This window comes from Lepidothrix coronata, unplaced genomic scaffold (assembly GCF_001604755.1).
Source record: "Lepidothrix coronata isolate B3197 unplaced genomic scaffold, Lepidothrix_coronata-1.0 Scaffold104, whole genome shotgun sequence".
Classification (NCBI taxonomy): Eukaryota; Metazoa; Chordata; class Aves; order Passeriformes; family Pipridae; genus Lepidothrix; species Lepidothrix coronata.
The window spans coordinates 927,937-943,104 of NW_016690284.1; the positions used below are offsets into that span (position 1 = coordinate 927,937).

Below are 15,168 nucleotides of genomic sequence, written 5' to 3' on the forward strand. Positions count from 1 at the left end.
AAAAAAAAAAAAAAAAAAAAAAAAAAATCAACACATATGACCAAAAGCCACCAGGCCCTGAACAGCACCACATTTCCTTAGTGCAATGGTGAACAGCAAAAACTACGATATGTTAAGAATAAAACACCAAACCATACAAAAAACCCCGACCAAACCCCTACAAAATGAAAAAACCTTGTCCTGTCTTTTTCCAGCTGCCTGAGTTGGTCTCATTAAAGGTATTACTACACTCTACACTTCTATCAATTGAGATACTGTGAAATATATATAAAGTGCATTTCAAGTAGACTAAACAACATTTTCAATAGTCTCCTCTGCACATAGATACAAACATCCAAGAGGGGAACTAACAAGAAATCACCATTACAGAAAGCTTCCTTTGTTGATGAGCCCTAAATTAGTGCAAAGGGATATTCTACTAGATTTAACAATCTACACTCCTTGTAAAACTAGGCTCACTCAAGTAGCAGGTTAAAAATCCTGTACAAGTGGCTGTACTGATCCTGAGCATAATATTCAGAACAATATACAGAATTGAAACTTACCTGAAGAATGCTCGAGTAGCCCAGGCAGATACTTCTCTATCATATGCAGCATTAGAACAGGCCAAAATAAGGCAAGTGGCACAGGCCTGATCCTCCTAGAGCATACTATGCTGTTAGTGTGGTGTCTTATATCAAGTTGATAAGAAATGTATAGAAGTTACACTCGCTCAGTAACTAAACTTGTTGTTGTTTGCCTTAAAAAAAACCACCCAAACCAATTATACACATTTCTACTGGCCTTAAAATGTAAAATGTAAAAACTTGTAGTGGTAAGAATTCAACTTTTTTTAGAAAATCTTCTACCCCTACTCTTAGATGACCTTCTCTTCTAAACTAAGAATTGCATTATACTTCTGCATGCAAGACATATAAGAATTTCAGGGAAACTTTAATTTTTAGATACTATAAAATGAGAAGTTATTTCTCATTATGCAATTTAGTTTTATGTAGACAATAGAAAAGGAAAAGCTACTACTGTAATTGGTAAATGAAGTGTTGACTAAAAGTTTACAGCAACAACAAAAAGATGCTAAAGAAAGTGATTTAGATAAATATAACAGATCTTCCATAACATTTCAAAAGCTCTTCTTACCTGATGCAACTTGAAAAATCTTTCTATCTCTTCTCCATCTCCACCTATATTACTAACAAGCAGATGCCGCAGCTGGTCGACAGGTCTGAGTTTATGAAACATAAAGCTTCCCTAAAAATAAGGCAAAGTAAGTTAGAAAAAAGCTGTCTTTACTCTGCCCATTCCAACATGCCTCCCAGCAATGTTATATTTAGCTTTCTGAGTTTTCCTCCACCGGATCAAAACATAACTGGTGCCTGAAGTCCAGTTTGACTAGCGAGTCTAGGAAAGGCAGGAAAAATACTACAATGGCTATAAACTCTCCACAGTGTTCTTATTTTGCTGGTTTTAGCCCAACATGAATATAAACACACAGCATGTATATGCAGAAAAGAAAGGCTTTATGTATCTTGTAAACCCTTAGAACTGCCTGGAAAAAAAAAAATGCCTGAAGACTTCAGGGCATGGTAAGATTTTACTCAATCACCTTACCTGCATCCAATAACAGTTCCTAACTACTGGAAAGGATTCAGTTAATGCCCTTCACAAAACAGCTGCTATTAAACAGATGCAACTTGCGGGTCTAGAAGTTGCAAGACATTAATATTTAAACATTTTCTTTTTTAAATGACCTATTGTGTCTAAAATATTGCTAAATGTAACCAGAATAGAAAAGTACAGAAGTTAGCTTCTTTACTTTTGTGGGTTTTGTTTTTTAAAACCCACTCTAACTTTTTTGGGACTTTTTCTATGACAAATGAGAAATTATTTATTCAAATTTCAATTGCCAACAATATTTACTTGAACTATATTTCCTAGGCAGCCAGCGACTGTTTCAATGTCATATAATCAAAAGCATAACCACGGTTAAAAGAACTTCCCAAATGATTTGTATCTACATGGGTTTTCTGGAGACCAACAACTTTTAATACACTGTACAAGAGAAGCTGGCCTAAAAACTTTGAGTAAATTTAAAACAGGTAGAGATGGTTGTAGCAATCTTCTTCTTTATTCATTTTCATGTTCATAACACAATCCTTAAAACATATCTAAGATGAATGTATAGGTTTAGATGAGTTGTCCAACTTTATACTTATTCTTCTGATTACCTACATCAAGCAACATAATACTCACCTGGGCTGAAAGCAGAACAAACTTCTTAGGTGGCAGCATGTGTTGCTGCACAACAACAGGTGAGTCAGTTATTGGAATAATATCTTTATTTAGTGGTGTTACAATCTTCTGAACTTTAAAGTCATCAATAGCGGAAAGAGCCCAAGAATGTCCATCAACACGGGTGGTCATCTGAACAATAGATAGATAATATCCAAAGTTTGGTAACAGACATGGATTTTGCATATCCATGGTAATATTTTACTATTTATTGAGGAGGACGGAAAATCAGAATGGGAGAGATTTCAAGCATGGAGAGACGTTTATGGAGCTTGAATGGACTGATATCTTATTGGACTGACTGTTATTCCCCAGTTCATCATTGGTTTTATATTAAGTTTAATGTACCCCAGTGTTATTCCTCTCAGTCTCTCAGATTTTCCCGCCAAAAGTTGTTTACTCCCCTGTTCTCCTCTGCTTTCCCGCTCCTCTGTCACTGATTGGCTGAGAGTTGTTGCAGCGCAGAGTGAGCCCCCATTGGTCCCTTCCCTTGGATACCCATAAGTTACACCCACCTTTCCCCTGTCTCCCAATCCTGTCTCACCCTTGGTTGTCAATCCCATGCTCCACCCCAGTTATGAATCCTCCCCTCACCCTCACCCTATATAAGTCCCTGTTTGCCTTTAATAAACTGGCATTGCACCCAGACTTTCAGCTGCGTCTGAACCCTTTTGTGTGGTGCTGCGTCCCTATCCCTTTTTCCCTTGGGCCATGGCAATTTATCATTTAAATTACACAGAATAGATTCTGCTCTTGACACCAGAAAAGCCAGGGAAAATATGCAAGTTATTGTATTGTCTAACAGAAGGCTACCACCACATTTACAGCTGTATATACACTGTTGGTTTTAGGAGAAAGGGAATAATATACTGCTTCTTTTGGGAGACAGAGATAGTGTTTTACATTTAAATGTAAAACAACTTGCAAAGTAAGGCTGCTACAATATAAACACCAACCATCTGCTAACCATATCAGAACTAAGTACCACAAATATCATGAATTTAAATTATTTCTTAAAGAATCAAAATAACCTGTAACTGAATCACAAAGGTTTACAAGACTTTCGCAGCTGGCAGCAGTACTTTAAATATAACTCAAGAAGAGACATACACTGGTGAGACACTGCAGAAAACTGTGTATGCTAACAAGGAAGAATTGTTGCTCAAGAACAGGCTGCAGTTTTGTTCAGAAAACCTACCCATCTGTCACTGTCAGATGCCTTGGGAAAAAAGAGATGTCAGCACTTGGGATACATATACCTAGGTTTTTGCAGGGAAGGGGTCTGGATTAACTATAAAACTCCTTTGTAAGTTATTAATTAAAGCAGAAGAAAAGCCAAAACCTGACTTTGAAACTTTTAGCTTATACAGTCCTCCCATTCACTCCAACTCCACTACTCTTTCAATAAGCGCTATTTTTGACATGTCACTCCTCTACTTCAGTAGAAGACTTGAAACTTCTTTCAGAGATGGAATACATGAAACGTTCTCCCTGAACCAAAACATAAGGCAAATTAGCCTCTCCAAGCCCCTCCTACAAACTCACTTATGTAACAATTAAGAAAAAGAAAATCAGAGAAAAACTCCTATAAAATAATTAAGAGATTAATCATATGTGAAATTTAATGAAGATATGGCGTATCAGTTTAAGTAAAGAATCCTGAAGCTTCTAGCACCTACATTTTAAACAATCTTTACCAAATTTTATCCTCATCAACAAAAACCTCTAAGGGCTGCGGAACATGCTTTCCTGTGCTTGTGCAGAATACATAGCATGCTATAGACAACAGTATTTTCAAATATATGCAACTTCTAAGTCAAGTCTTAGAAGTTAAGGTAATTTTTTTTGATACATAGCTTGCATTAAGCTAGAAAAGTATGTCCGAACTAGGATGTCTACTGAGAGACTCATTCACAGAACAGTCAACTACCTTTTTTCTTTGAAGCATTATTGATTAGTAGCTTTCTAACTCACGGAAGTTTTCTGTGAATTACCCACTTCTTGCAGACAGTATTATTCAAGCATCTGTTATTAGAAAAGAAAAAAATAATACCTAGATTTCATCAAAAACCTATAGAAGTTAGATTTATACCTGTGTTTCCATCATTGGCTTTTGAAAAGGAAAAGAATCATGATTGACACACCACAGAATGTCATTATCCTCATTTTCTGAAGCAGCCATCAGCAGGACCCCTAGCAAGAAGAGCAACAGTAAGTCTGTTAGAAGACTGTATTAGTCTATTAGAACAGTATTAGAAGTAATAATCATCCATAAAATTCATAACTCATTAATTCATTCTTAAACTAGCAAAAATCAATCTGTAAGTAGTTATCATACAATTTGAGCAGCAAATAACATCTCCTGAGTTTGTACGCCATACGGTTCTTCAGAAGGTCACTTTTAACACCACCTCCTATCTAAAATGCAAATAAAAGTGAGCCTAAAATGGGTAGAACGTGCCTCAAAAAAGAGAGTTTATGCAGATGGATGAGAAAACATCCAGAAATGACTTCAATGCAAAAAATCAGTACATATGACCAAAAGGGTCAGCAATATAGAGATATTTGCCCCCTGCATTTCTGCAGCACTTTTAAAAATTGAGCCTACCATCAGAAATGGCATAAAGCTGGAACCATCTGGCAGCTGTTCAGTACCTTGTAAGGGCCACACTTAGAGCTTTCAGTTATTCCCACCCCTTCAAGTTCCCCAATACAAAAACAGTGCAACAGTGACTGTCACCCCCCCAAAAAATTAATTTCATTTAAGCCACGTTCCACAACTTACCTTTGCTATAAAGAGCTCTGTGAACCTTTGAGGGCTTCTCTACATTAGAGGAAGCTGAAAATCCAGGTGGCAAACGGACATGAACCAAAGTTAACATGGAAGGACGAGCTGTTGGATGCTTAAATTGTGAAGTACTAAAATACAGTCGGACACCTGAAAAAAAGATCGAAATAGGTCACAAATTTGCTAAACTGTGCAGATACTGTTTATTAGTTTAAACAGAGGGGAATTAGCACTGCTTTTTTACCTGCATGGGTGATTGCTAGTAGTTGACAGTCTATGGATTCAGAATTTTCAATTACTGCTATTTGAATAATAGGCTTAAATACAGAACGATCTATTGTTCTGAAAAACAAAACAAAAAAATCCCATACACTTTCAATCCAAAGAAATAGGCAAATAACATTCTTCAAAACGGTAGTATGAAACTACTGGTCTTATAGGAAGCCTCTTACATTACAATTGTCATGAACATACCTGGCAATGCTCCCTGCAGCAGAAACTATAGCATTTTGTGAAAGAGAAGTAACCCTGGTCATTCCTTGACCATCTTGCCCCAAATCGTAAACCTGCAATTCAATAATACAGCTTACTGATTTAGGAATGAATTAATAAATACAGCCTCACTTACCAAGCAGAAACTCACACTGCATTTTTATTTTATACTCATGTTTCCATATAATTGAGGCTACTCTTTCCTTAAAAGTACTTTAAGTCTTTAGCACACACTTTGTTAGAAAAAGATCAACAGAAATAATGTCCTGACATACCTACAGACAATTCCCAGGTATTGAGGAAAACTTAAAATGTTATATACACGTTATTATACACATTAGCAACACAGCCACAGTCATAAGAAGTCACATACTTGCAGGACTCCTTTTTCGGAGCGGGTGTACAAGATATTTCGAGAGTTGTCAATGGCAATTTGAACCACAGGATCTGGGGAGGATGGGGAAAAGGGAGAACCAGAAAATTAACACTTGATTTGGTGAAAACAAGTTTAGAATACCTAAAATATAATGAGTTGTAAGTTAACAAAAACTGCAGTCTCAGGACTCCTACTGGAAGTGATTTAAAACAGCAATCAACTTCACACAACTGTTAGTAAACTAAAAAAAAAAAAAAATTGTCTAATTTTTCACTAAGCAGTAAAACAGGGTAAGATTATTTACTTATAGATTCTTGGTGTTCACACTGATCCCCACGCGGATCCCACAAAGCACATATTAGTTTTGTGATACAGATCACTAACTGTAGTCTGAAATGCCAAATTTTTCAGGCTTTGCTATCTAGATCCTGAATTAGACATGCAAACAATCTGTATACAACTACAAAATTCTTCCATAATAATCACTGCAAATTTCATTGGCAATCATTCAATGCTATGAGTAAGCAAACTATTCAGTCTGACTTCTTCGTAGTATCATTTTAAAAGGTTACATCAAATTATTGGCTAAGCCTTTAAAATCAGTACTTACCATCCTCTGAGAATGTGAACTGTAGCAATGAAGGAACAAGGAAAGACAGCACGCTCTTTGAATGGTTTATTTTTCTACAGCGCTGACTAAACCAGCCTGCTTCAGCCTACAATTTAAAACAAATACAGCATTGAAAGAAAAAAGCAAAACAATTCCAAACTAGTAGCAAAATTAAAAAAGTTGTTTACGGGATAAGTATGAAAACAAGTAAAAATCTAACTACTTTGATTTAATTTCACAAGTATGTATTATTCAATTGAAAGAAAAAAAGTGACCATTAAAAGGAAAATTTTGCATAAAAAATTGTGCATATGTCACAATTTGATTTTAACTTGACTTAGATTGCACTGTTACTCCCTCCTGCTTCTTCAAACAAAACGCATCTACATTAAGATATCAGAGCTGTTGTGCAACCAAGCCATGCAACACAATCATAGAAGCAAAAAGATTGCAAACTTGACACCTTCTAGAATTCCTATTGCTTATATCCCAAAACAATGAAACAATGAAACATGCCTGTGTGTAAAACCCACAGTCAGGTACCAAACACCATACCTGGTATGCTACTTCATATAAGCAGCCATCTTTTCCAGCCAAAAAGATGCGCCCATTATCACTGGAGGTAATTGCCAGGATGTAGGTATTGTCGGTAGGGAGTGAATACAGAGGATCTGGTAGCAGCTGCATTCCTCCAGACATGCTGTCATTGAGTGATCCAGTACCTCAGATAAACAAACAAATTAAACCTCTTTAGATTTTAAGCTGTTCTAATAATTATTACAGGTCTGTGACAAGAAACATTTCAGAAAGCAGGAAAAAGCACACCATATTTCAAAATTAGTAAACATATTCTGGAATAGCTTTTGTCCAAAGTGAACTGCAGATGAACAAATCCTGTTTTTTAAGAAAATAAACATTCTGTGTAAGTTCCCAAGTAAGGAAATGCAATGTTTTTCATTTCTATACATTGTCACCTCCTCTAAATTGCAACAAGTCCAAAACACAGGTTTTTACATATTATCTCTTTCACACCAACAGAGCATTAAAAAAGCAAAATGTTACTTTTTCCAAATAATTTTTTCTCTCTGTTAATATATATGGCCTAAAAAAACCAGGTTCTCAATTTTTGTGGTAGGAAAAATTGGCAGGAAATTTGTGGTAGGAAATGCCAACAAAGTTAATAAACTGTATTCACTAGTTTCAAGATTCATTTCTTCTCTCCCTCTCCAACATGCTGGTTAATTAACAGGATTACCTGTTTCAAAAGCTCTTTTTATGTTAACTAGGTGAGTAACAAAACTCAACGCTTCTCATGGAGTTCATAATCCAGCAAGTGCACACACCATAAAAATTACTTCCCCTGTTTGTAACACAATTTAAAGATTTAAAAACTAGCAAGGGACTTAGCACATGTTCGGGGTTTGGTTTTATTTTTTGAATCGCTACTAATAAAGTTGCTATGTGTATTTGTTAATACACAACTAGAAAGAATGGAGAAGAGAGAATTACCTGGTTGTATATTAGAACAATGAAGCCCCAAAATCACAATGTCCACTGGTGTAGCCAGAACAAGTAAGTGTCGTACGTGAGGCTGGAAGATACCTAAATAAAGGAAGAAAAGAAAATTTAGTTTGCAGCCTGCCCTGAGATCACATGATGTAGCCAATGTATCCACTAGAAAGCCATATCAACTGATTAGAGGGAACAATCATATGTAAAACCTAAAGATGTGTGAAAATCTAGAATTTGAAAGGAATATTCAGCCAGCAGTTCATGAAATACAGGATCTTTAAAATGACATTTTTCTTACAAATATACTTCTTTTAAACTCAACCCTTTCGCCAATTCAACTTTGACTTCAGTGTTATTTAGGCAATAGCTACCAAAATAACAGGGAGAGCTAGAAACCAGGATCCCATGGGAGTTACTGCTTGAATGTGTAAATTTATGAACCATATAAATGCTGGAGCATGATGTGACAAAAAAAAAAAAAAAGGCAAGCTTATCAGCATAAATAACTGGTGAACCATACTATATTTAATATATATAGTTAGCAGTAATAAACCAGTTATAGTTAATACTATATTATTTTTGGCTTGTAATTAATTTTACAACATTTCGAAAACTGATGTCTCTTGTGTGTACATATATACACATACACAAACCACAGATTTTCACATATCATAGAATCACTGAGGCTGCAAAAGACCTCCAGGATCACTGAGTCCAACCTTGAGACTGAACACCTCGTCAACTAAACCACAGCACTAAGTGCCACATCCAGACGTTAATATATATGCACGTTAATATATACGGATACGTATAAAATAAGACATTTTATTTTATATTAATGTATATTTCATTAGATTATTAATATAGAGTATAAAATATACGTGCACATATATCAAATATATAAAAAATATATGGAAGGTTCAGTACTGCCTAATTCTAATCACTGTCATATATTTCTTACCTGCCTTTGGTTTTACAAGACCCACTGCAAGAATAGTTTCGCTAAGGCCATCAAAATAAGCCAGATCTCCCCTGTAAACAAACAAACAGACAAGAAAAACTCCTGCATAAAATTTGTCATGTAGTATCACATAATAACAAAGTAAATAAAATCAGATTGTTTATATTTAAAAATGACTAATACTTGTGTAACATGCTGAAACCATCTACATCTTTCACTCTCGGGGAAAGCAGGTCCAGCAGAACAGAATAACAGAGAAGTTTCACAGCAAAACTATGCAGTCATTTAAGCTGCTTGAAGCCCCCATAGTTGAATTTAAAACGTGAAAGCCAACTGCAGTATTTTATATTTTTTGTATTTTGTAAATTCATACTGTGAATTATATGATGCAGCATCTCAATACTGATTAACATCAAGAGGAAGAAGTTACGTGGGAGTTTTTTTTGCCCCATGAAAACTATCTGAAGCACAAAGTTCCAGTTTCCTTCCTACCATGTACCATTAACACCATGCAGTGTCCTTTTCTTTGGGGAATGTATTTGATACACTCTGACACAATGTAAATGTAGAGAGGAGCTAATCTGAACTTCAATCTTCTTAGAATGCAACACTGTACACAAAGCAATTCTTACTAAAAGAGTTCCTTCTACATAGGCAAATAAAGAAGCAAACCCACAAATTAAAAACTTATCAATGCCATTTGAAAATACAATGAACTTATTTTCAGTTTTATGCATCCATAAAAGAAGCAAGGGAGGAGAGGTTCAATAACAATACTTTGAAATATTAATGCTGTATTACTCACCATTGTAGGAATGACTGGTCACTATACATGCATCTCAGTACCTACTAAACCTACTTAAAAAAGTTAGGCAACTAGAATAATTTTTTTTCTACTTTTCTGGCACAAGCAAAGCTCTAGCGTAAATACTGCAGTAACTTTAGAATATTAACTAGTCTAACCCTAAGAAAATGCATTTTCCTTTCTCTCATCTGTAGATGATTTGGCAGCAACATTACTAACTCTTACACACCTTTAAATACTTATTATTCAAAAGTTTCAGTAAAGCCTAAGAGGAATCAAGATCAGTTAAACTGAACAGCACACCTCTGTGCTGCCAGTAAACAATCTTCCACCACTGCAATCTCTTAACTCTGCTATAGGACAAATAAAACATAATCAGGAATGTGTTCTCTACATACCCGTCTTCATAGTTCCACATAAAGATGTCACTGTCGATGGTCAGCCAAGCTCTGCTGATCTCTGGAAATACTCCCATCATACAATTGCACTGCATATCTAAAGCACTGCTGATGTAAGGATTAAATGCATTTTGGGTAGCAAAATCCTCTTTGGAGCATTTAAAAAAATCCTATTAATTAATATACAGTAGTACAGAAACGGTGTACCATATACTTGAAAATTCTTCATACAATAACCAATTCCACCAGGAACTCTACACAAATGGACCTTGTTACCATTTGGAGTGCTATGAAGAGAACCTGAACAACATAAAATTTTCTTACTGGGAGTCTGTCAAGAAGATTGAGGAAGAAGAATACGGACGAAAGAAATTTGTTGCTAATATTACTGCTTACACAATCTAACATATTTTTTTCATAAGGATACGTCCAAACTGCTCCACTAGCTCTGGTGGAAGTGGGACTCTGCGGACTGAGCTGATCTCTGGAAGATTAGGTATTGACAGCAAACCTGGTCCTTGTAAAGGATAATCCATATCCGACATACCAGAAACAGTAGGGCTACCTGCAAGTAAGAAAAAAAAATGATCAAATGCCTTGATGCTACAGAGACTTTAAACATACAGATACCACTACTCAGAAGATACATGTGAACAAAGATTTCTGTAAGTAGAACCATGAACAATAAATCTAAACTTTAAATCAGACAAGAGCAAACAGATTTGCAGACAAACTGTTAGAACAACTCATCTAGACCCCAGCCTGCTCCTTACCCCCTTTTTTTCCATGACACTTTCCAGCCCTTTATTCATCGTATGGCCAGATACATACTAGAAGAACCCAGGACCATATTCCTTCACCTAGAAAAGGTGATCTGTACTCCCAGTACCAAGTCAAAATACCCATGTACACCCATTATTTTATGTGACGTGTATCCATGATGCTGCCAGGGCAGTTACACTCTGGCCATACACACCACAGCAGAAAACAGATACTCTTTGTATGCATCCAGACACTCCTGGACGTATATTAATTATACACCTACAGCTCTAGAGTGCCTCTTCACAGCCCACTTTGCCAAACAGTCAGTACTAATGGAGAAATGCTGCCTTGATATGTTAAGGAAGATAAATGTTTGAAAAGACGTATGCCTCACATCACACCCACGTGTGACATAAAGCTAGAGACAAATTAAAGCCGAAAAAGAGCTTTCCAGGCTGCTTGTAACTTAGGGATAGGCGCACGGGTTACCACGAGAGCATCCTGCACGAGATTCCCAATAGGCAGAACAGAAAACTAGCGCCGTTTTCTTCACCTTCTGGAGGGAGACGAGGCAGATCCAGCCCAGTGCCCCCGCAGGGCTCACCCCCACAGCTCCCACCCGCGCACCGAGGCTGTGACGGAGCAGCCCCTCAGACCCGGCCCGGCCCCGGCACGGCCCGCGCGCGTGTCTGCCCGGGCAGCGCCGGCCGGGGCCGCCCCGCGGTGGGTCCTGGGGGCTCCGGGGGCGGCGGGACCCGAGCGGAGCCCCCTCACTCACCGGGTGCCGGCACCGCCAGCAGCTCCGACAGGTCTGGGTAGCAGCGGTCGTCCTGGATCTGCCGGTCGATGATGCGACCGGCCGCCTCCAGCGCCTCCTGCGCGGCCGGCGCCGCGGGGCTCGTGGCCGCGGGCATCGCGATCAGCGGCGGCGATGGCGACACTCCCGCGCAGCTTCACCGCCCGCCCAATCCCGGCAGTCCCCGCGCGCGACGCTACTTCCGGCGGCGGGAAGCAGGAGATGGGAAGGGAAGGGGGGCGGAAAAGGAGCGTCTCCGCAGTGAGAACGCCCCCGGGGCGGGCGGGTCCGGCGTTGCGTGGGTGGGAGGGATGAGGCGAAGAGGCGACAAAGCAGGTGTGACGAAGAGGTGACTGAGAGGAGACCTCGTCAGTGTGTATAAATATCTAAAGGAGGCTGTGTGCCAAGAGAATGGAGCCGGGCTCTGCTCGTTGGTGCCCAGCAATAGGACAAGAGGCAACGGGCAGAAACTGATGCACAGGAAGTTCCATCTGAACACGAGGTGTTCTTTACGGTGCAGGTGACCACGCACTGGAACAGGTTACCCAGAGGGGCTGTAGAGTCTCCCTTGAATATCATTGGAGATATTCAAGAACCATCTGGACACAATCTTGTGCCATGTGCTCTATGGCCCTGCTTGAGCAGGGAGGTTGGCCCAGATGACCCACTGTGGTCCCTTCCAACCTGACCCATTCTGTGATTCTGTGATCTGCTCTGACAGCCCCGTCGGGGCTGTGCTGCATCCTGCAGGGATCCCCAAGGTCACCCAAGGGACAGGAGTAATGTGCTGTGCCACCCCTCAAAGGCACAGGAGGGCCCTGAGGAGAGCAATGGGAAGTGGCTTCAGTCAGTGGTGTGTGGCCCTGGGCAGCTCCCTACCTGCCTGTCCACTCTGCAGTCACAGTAGGTCTTTTCCAGCCCCTGCAACAGCCCAGGCAAAGAGAGTCTTAGTTGACAAAGGTTGGACTTGTTGATCTCAGAGGTCTTTTCCAGCCTAAATGATTTAGTGGTTTTATGCTGCCAGCCTGAGTGATAACTGTGTGATCTTTACTGTGGAGTTACAGTATAGATCAGACAGACATATGCAGATTTCGGAAGAAAATCCAAGGAAGACAGCTACTGGAGAGGGTCCAGTGGAGGGCTAAAGATGATTAGGGGTCTGGAGCATCTCTCTTATAAGGAGAGACTGCAGCAGCCTGTTTAGTCTAGAGAAGAGAAGACTGAAAGGGGATCTCATTAATGCATATAAATATCTCAAAGGCAGGTGCCAGGAGGATGTGGCAGACTCTTTTCAGTGGTGTCCAGTGACAGGATGAGGAGCAATGGCCATAAACTAAAACACAACAAGTTCCACCTTAACATGAGGAAGAACTTTGCATTGAGGGTGGCAGGGCACTGGAACAGGCTGCCTGGGGAGGTCATGGAGTGTCCCTTTCTGGAGACATTCCAAAACCACCTGGACATGTTCCTGTGTCACCTGCTTCAGATGACCGTAGCTTGGCAGGAAAGTTAGACTGGATGATCTCCAGAAGTCCCTTCCAACCCTGGTGATTCTGTGACTTTGTGTGTAGTGATGTAAGCCAAAAACAGGGTGATACTGAGCCCCTTATGATTTCAATAGGGGTTTGAGTCAAGTGTTGCAATTTTTTTTAGTTTGTAGATGTGGATGGACAGTTATGGTTAAGCAATCGCATTTCAACATTGTACACTTAGCAAATCTTATGTTTTAAGGAGAAGACAATTACAAGATCGTTTTGATAAGAGTCACAAGGAGTGAAGTCAGCAGAACTGAGCATTAACTGGGGTAAAGGTAATTTCAGCAGTGTGTGATGTAATTTCAGCAGTGGGTGATCCCAGCCACGGAGTCATTGACTACCTACTCAAAATGAACCCCAAACTGAAGAGGAAGGAAGAACTGCACCTATAGGCTTAGCAGGACAAGTGAGAGATACAAGCACCATATAGAGGTTAATAAAAAAATTATGTAATTTTTAACCAATGAATGCTGATGCCTTTGTTTGTTAAAATGTATAAATAGTGTAAAGCTTTGATGATTGGGAGGCCAGCCTTTTGTGAGTTACCACACATCTCCCTACTTTGTGCAAACTAGAATAAAGAAATAGAAATGCCTCACCTCGGTGTGTAAATTGGCACTACACACCAGGTAAGGAGCCTGTGTTTGGGACAACACAGGGATTCCCCTTCTAAGGTGTGCACAGTGCCTCTGTTCAGAGATAAGGGTGGAAGTTGCCTGAGGAAGCTACTGTTTTTCCAGAATTTGGGTTGACATATCAATGTGACTGTAGCAGGCTGTTAACTTACCAAGGCTGGGTCTCTGCTAAGTGACGTGTCTGCTCTGAACAGCATAGACATTTCGAAATTGTCACAGGAAATTTTGGGGCTGGGTGAAACTTGGATTTCAGGGAAGGGGTCTGATTTGTAAGTCATGTTTGCTGCCTAGACTGCACTGAATTTCTGCTCCTGGATCGGTCCAGCACACATTCTGGAAAGCTTCATTTATAGCAGAGGCTCATGGCAAAAGAAACAAAATCCTCCTGCTCTGCTTTCCAAATGCAGAACCTGAAGTTAAGCCTCAACCCTTGCAGGGTTTACATGGCAAATGGGGAATTTCTTGCTGTATCTTCTCAAGATTGAGACGCTATCAACCAGTCACCAGCAAGGTTTCCCAGGGCTCAGTTTTAGGTACAGTGCTTTTTAATATTCTTATAAATGATCTGGTTTGCAGGTATTAAGTTAGTTTGGTGACACTAAACTAGGAGGAGCTGTGGCCTCCCTTGATAATAGAGAGGCCTTACAGAGATTTGGATAGAGAGCTAGGCAACTGCCCACTATGTAAAATTGAACAAGAGCAAATGCCGAATTCTCCACCTGGGACAGGGAAATCCTAGTAATACAAACAAACTGGGGGATGAGAGGCTGGAGTGCAGCCCCATGAAAAGCAATCTGAGTTTTAGGGTTGATGGCAAGTTGAATATCAGCCAGCAATGCCCTGGAAGCCAAAAGGGCCAACTGTGTCCTGGATGCATGAGACACAGTATCACTGGCCCCGATTCCACACTTTACTGTGGGGTTGCACTTCCCATCTCAAGTCCTGTGTCCAGTTTTGGGCACCTCAGTTTAAGAAGGAGATCACATTGTTAGAGTGTATCAGGAGGAGGGGGGTCAAGATGGTGAAGGGTCTCAAGGGCAAGACTTAAGAGAAGAGGCTGAGGTCATTTGGCTTGTTCAGCCTGGAGGAGGCTGAAGGGGGACCTCACAGCACGGAACATCTTCCTCGTGGGGGCAGCGCAGAGAAGGTTCTGATCTGATCTCTGTGGTGATCAGCAGTAGGACAGGACGAGGTGGCATGAAGCTGTTG

The 15,168-nt window shown here is 39.8% G+C and overlaps 2 protein-coding genes across 2 annotated transcripts in view; one reads left to right on the forward strand and one right to left on the reverse strand.

The window, feature by feature from the left end:
* NUP155 (nucleoporin 155) overlaps positions 1-11,901 on the reverse strand; it is a 31,098-nt gene extending 19,197 nt beyond the window's left edge. Inside the window, exons 1-16 of the mRNA XM_017823592.1 lie at positions 11,772-11,901; positions 10,659-10,796; positions 10,232-10,328; positions 9,029-9,099; positions 8,065-8,157; positions 7,111-7,277; positions 6,556-6,661; positions 5,943-6,016; positions 5,552-5,643; positions 5,322-5,419; positions 5,075-5,227; positions 4,382-4,482; positions 2,251-2,421; positions 1,138-1,248; positions 546-640; positions 362-392 (exon numbers count right to left, since the gene is read on the reverse strand). Coding sequence (XP_017679081.1) covers positions 362-392; positions 546-640; positions 1,138-1,248; positions 2,251-2,421; positions 4,382-4,482; positions 5,075-5,227; positions 5,322-5,419; positions 5,552-5,643; positions 5,943-6,016; positions 6,556-6,661; positions 7,111-7,277; positions 8,065-8,157; positions 9,029-9,099; positions 10,232-10,328; positions 10,659-10,776 — 1,578 coding nt within the window. The 5' untranslated portion in view covers positions 10,777-10,796; positions 11,772-11,901. The remainder of the gene's footprint in view (positions 1-361; positions 393-545; positions 641-1,137; positions 1,249-2,250; positions 2,422-4,381; positions 4,483-5,074; positions 5,228-5,321; positions 5,420-5,551; positions 5,644-5,942; positions 6,017-6,555; positions 6,662-7,110; positions 7,278-8,064; positions 8,158-9,028; positions 9,100-10,231; positions 10,329-10,658; positions 10,797-11,771) is intronic.
* A 1,310-nt stretch (positions 11,902-13,211) lies between these two features.
* The window catches only part of WDR70 (WD repeat domain 70), a 133,705-nt gene continuing 131,748 nt past the window's right edge, over positions 13,212-15,168 (forward strand). Inside the window, exon 1 of the mRNA XM_017823660.1 lies at positions 13,212-13,756. The gene's annotated coding sequence lies outside the window, so the exon portion shown is untranslated. The remainder of the gene's footprint in view (positions 13,757-15,168) is intronic.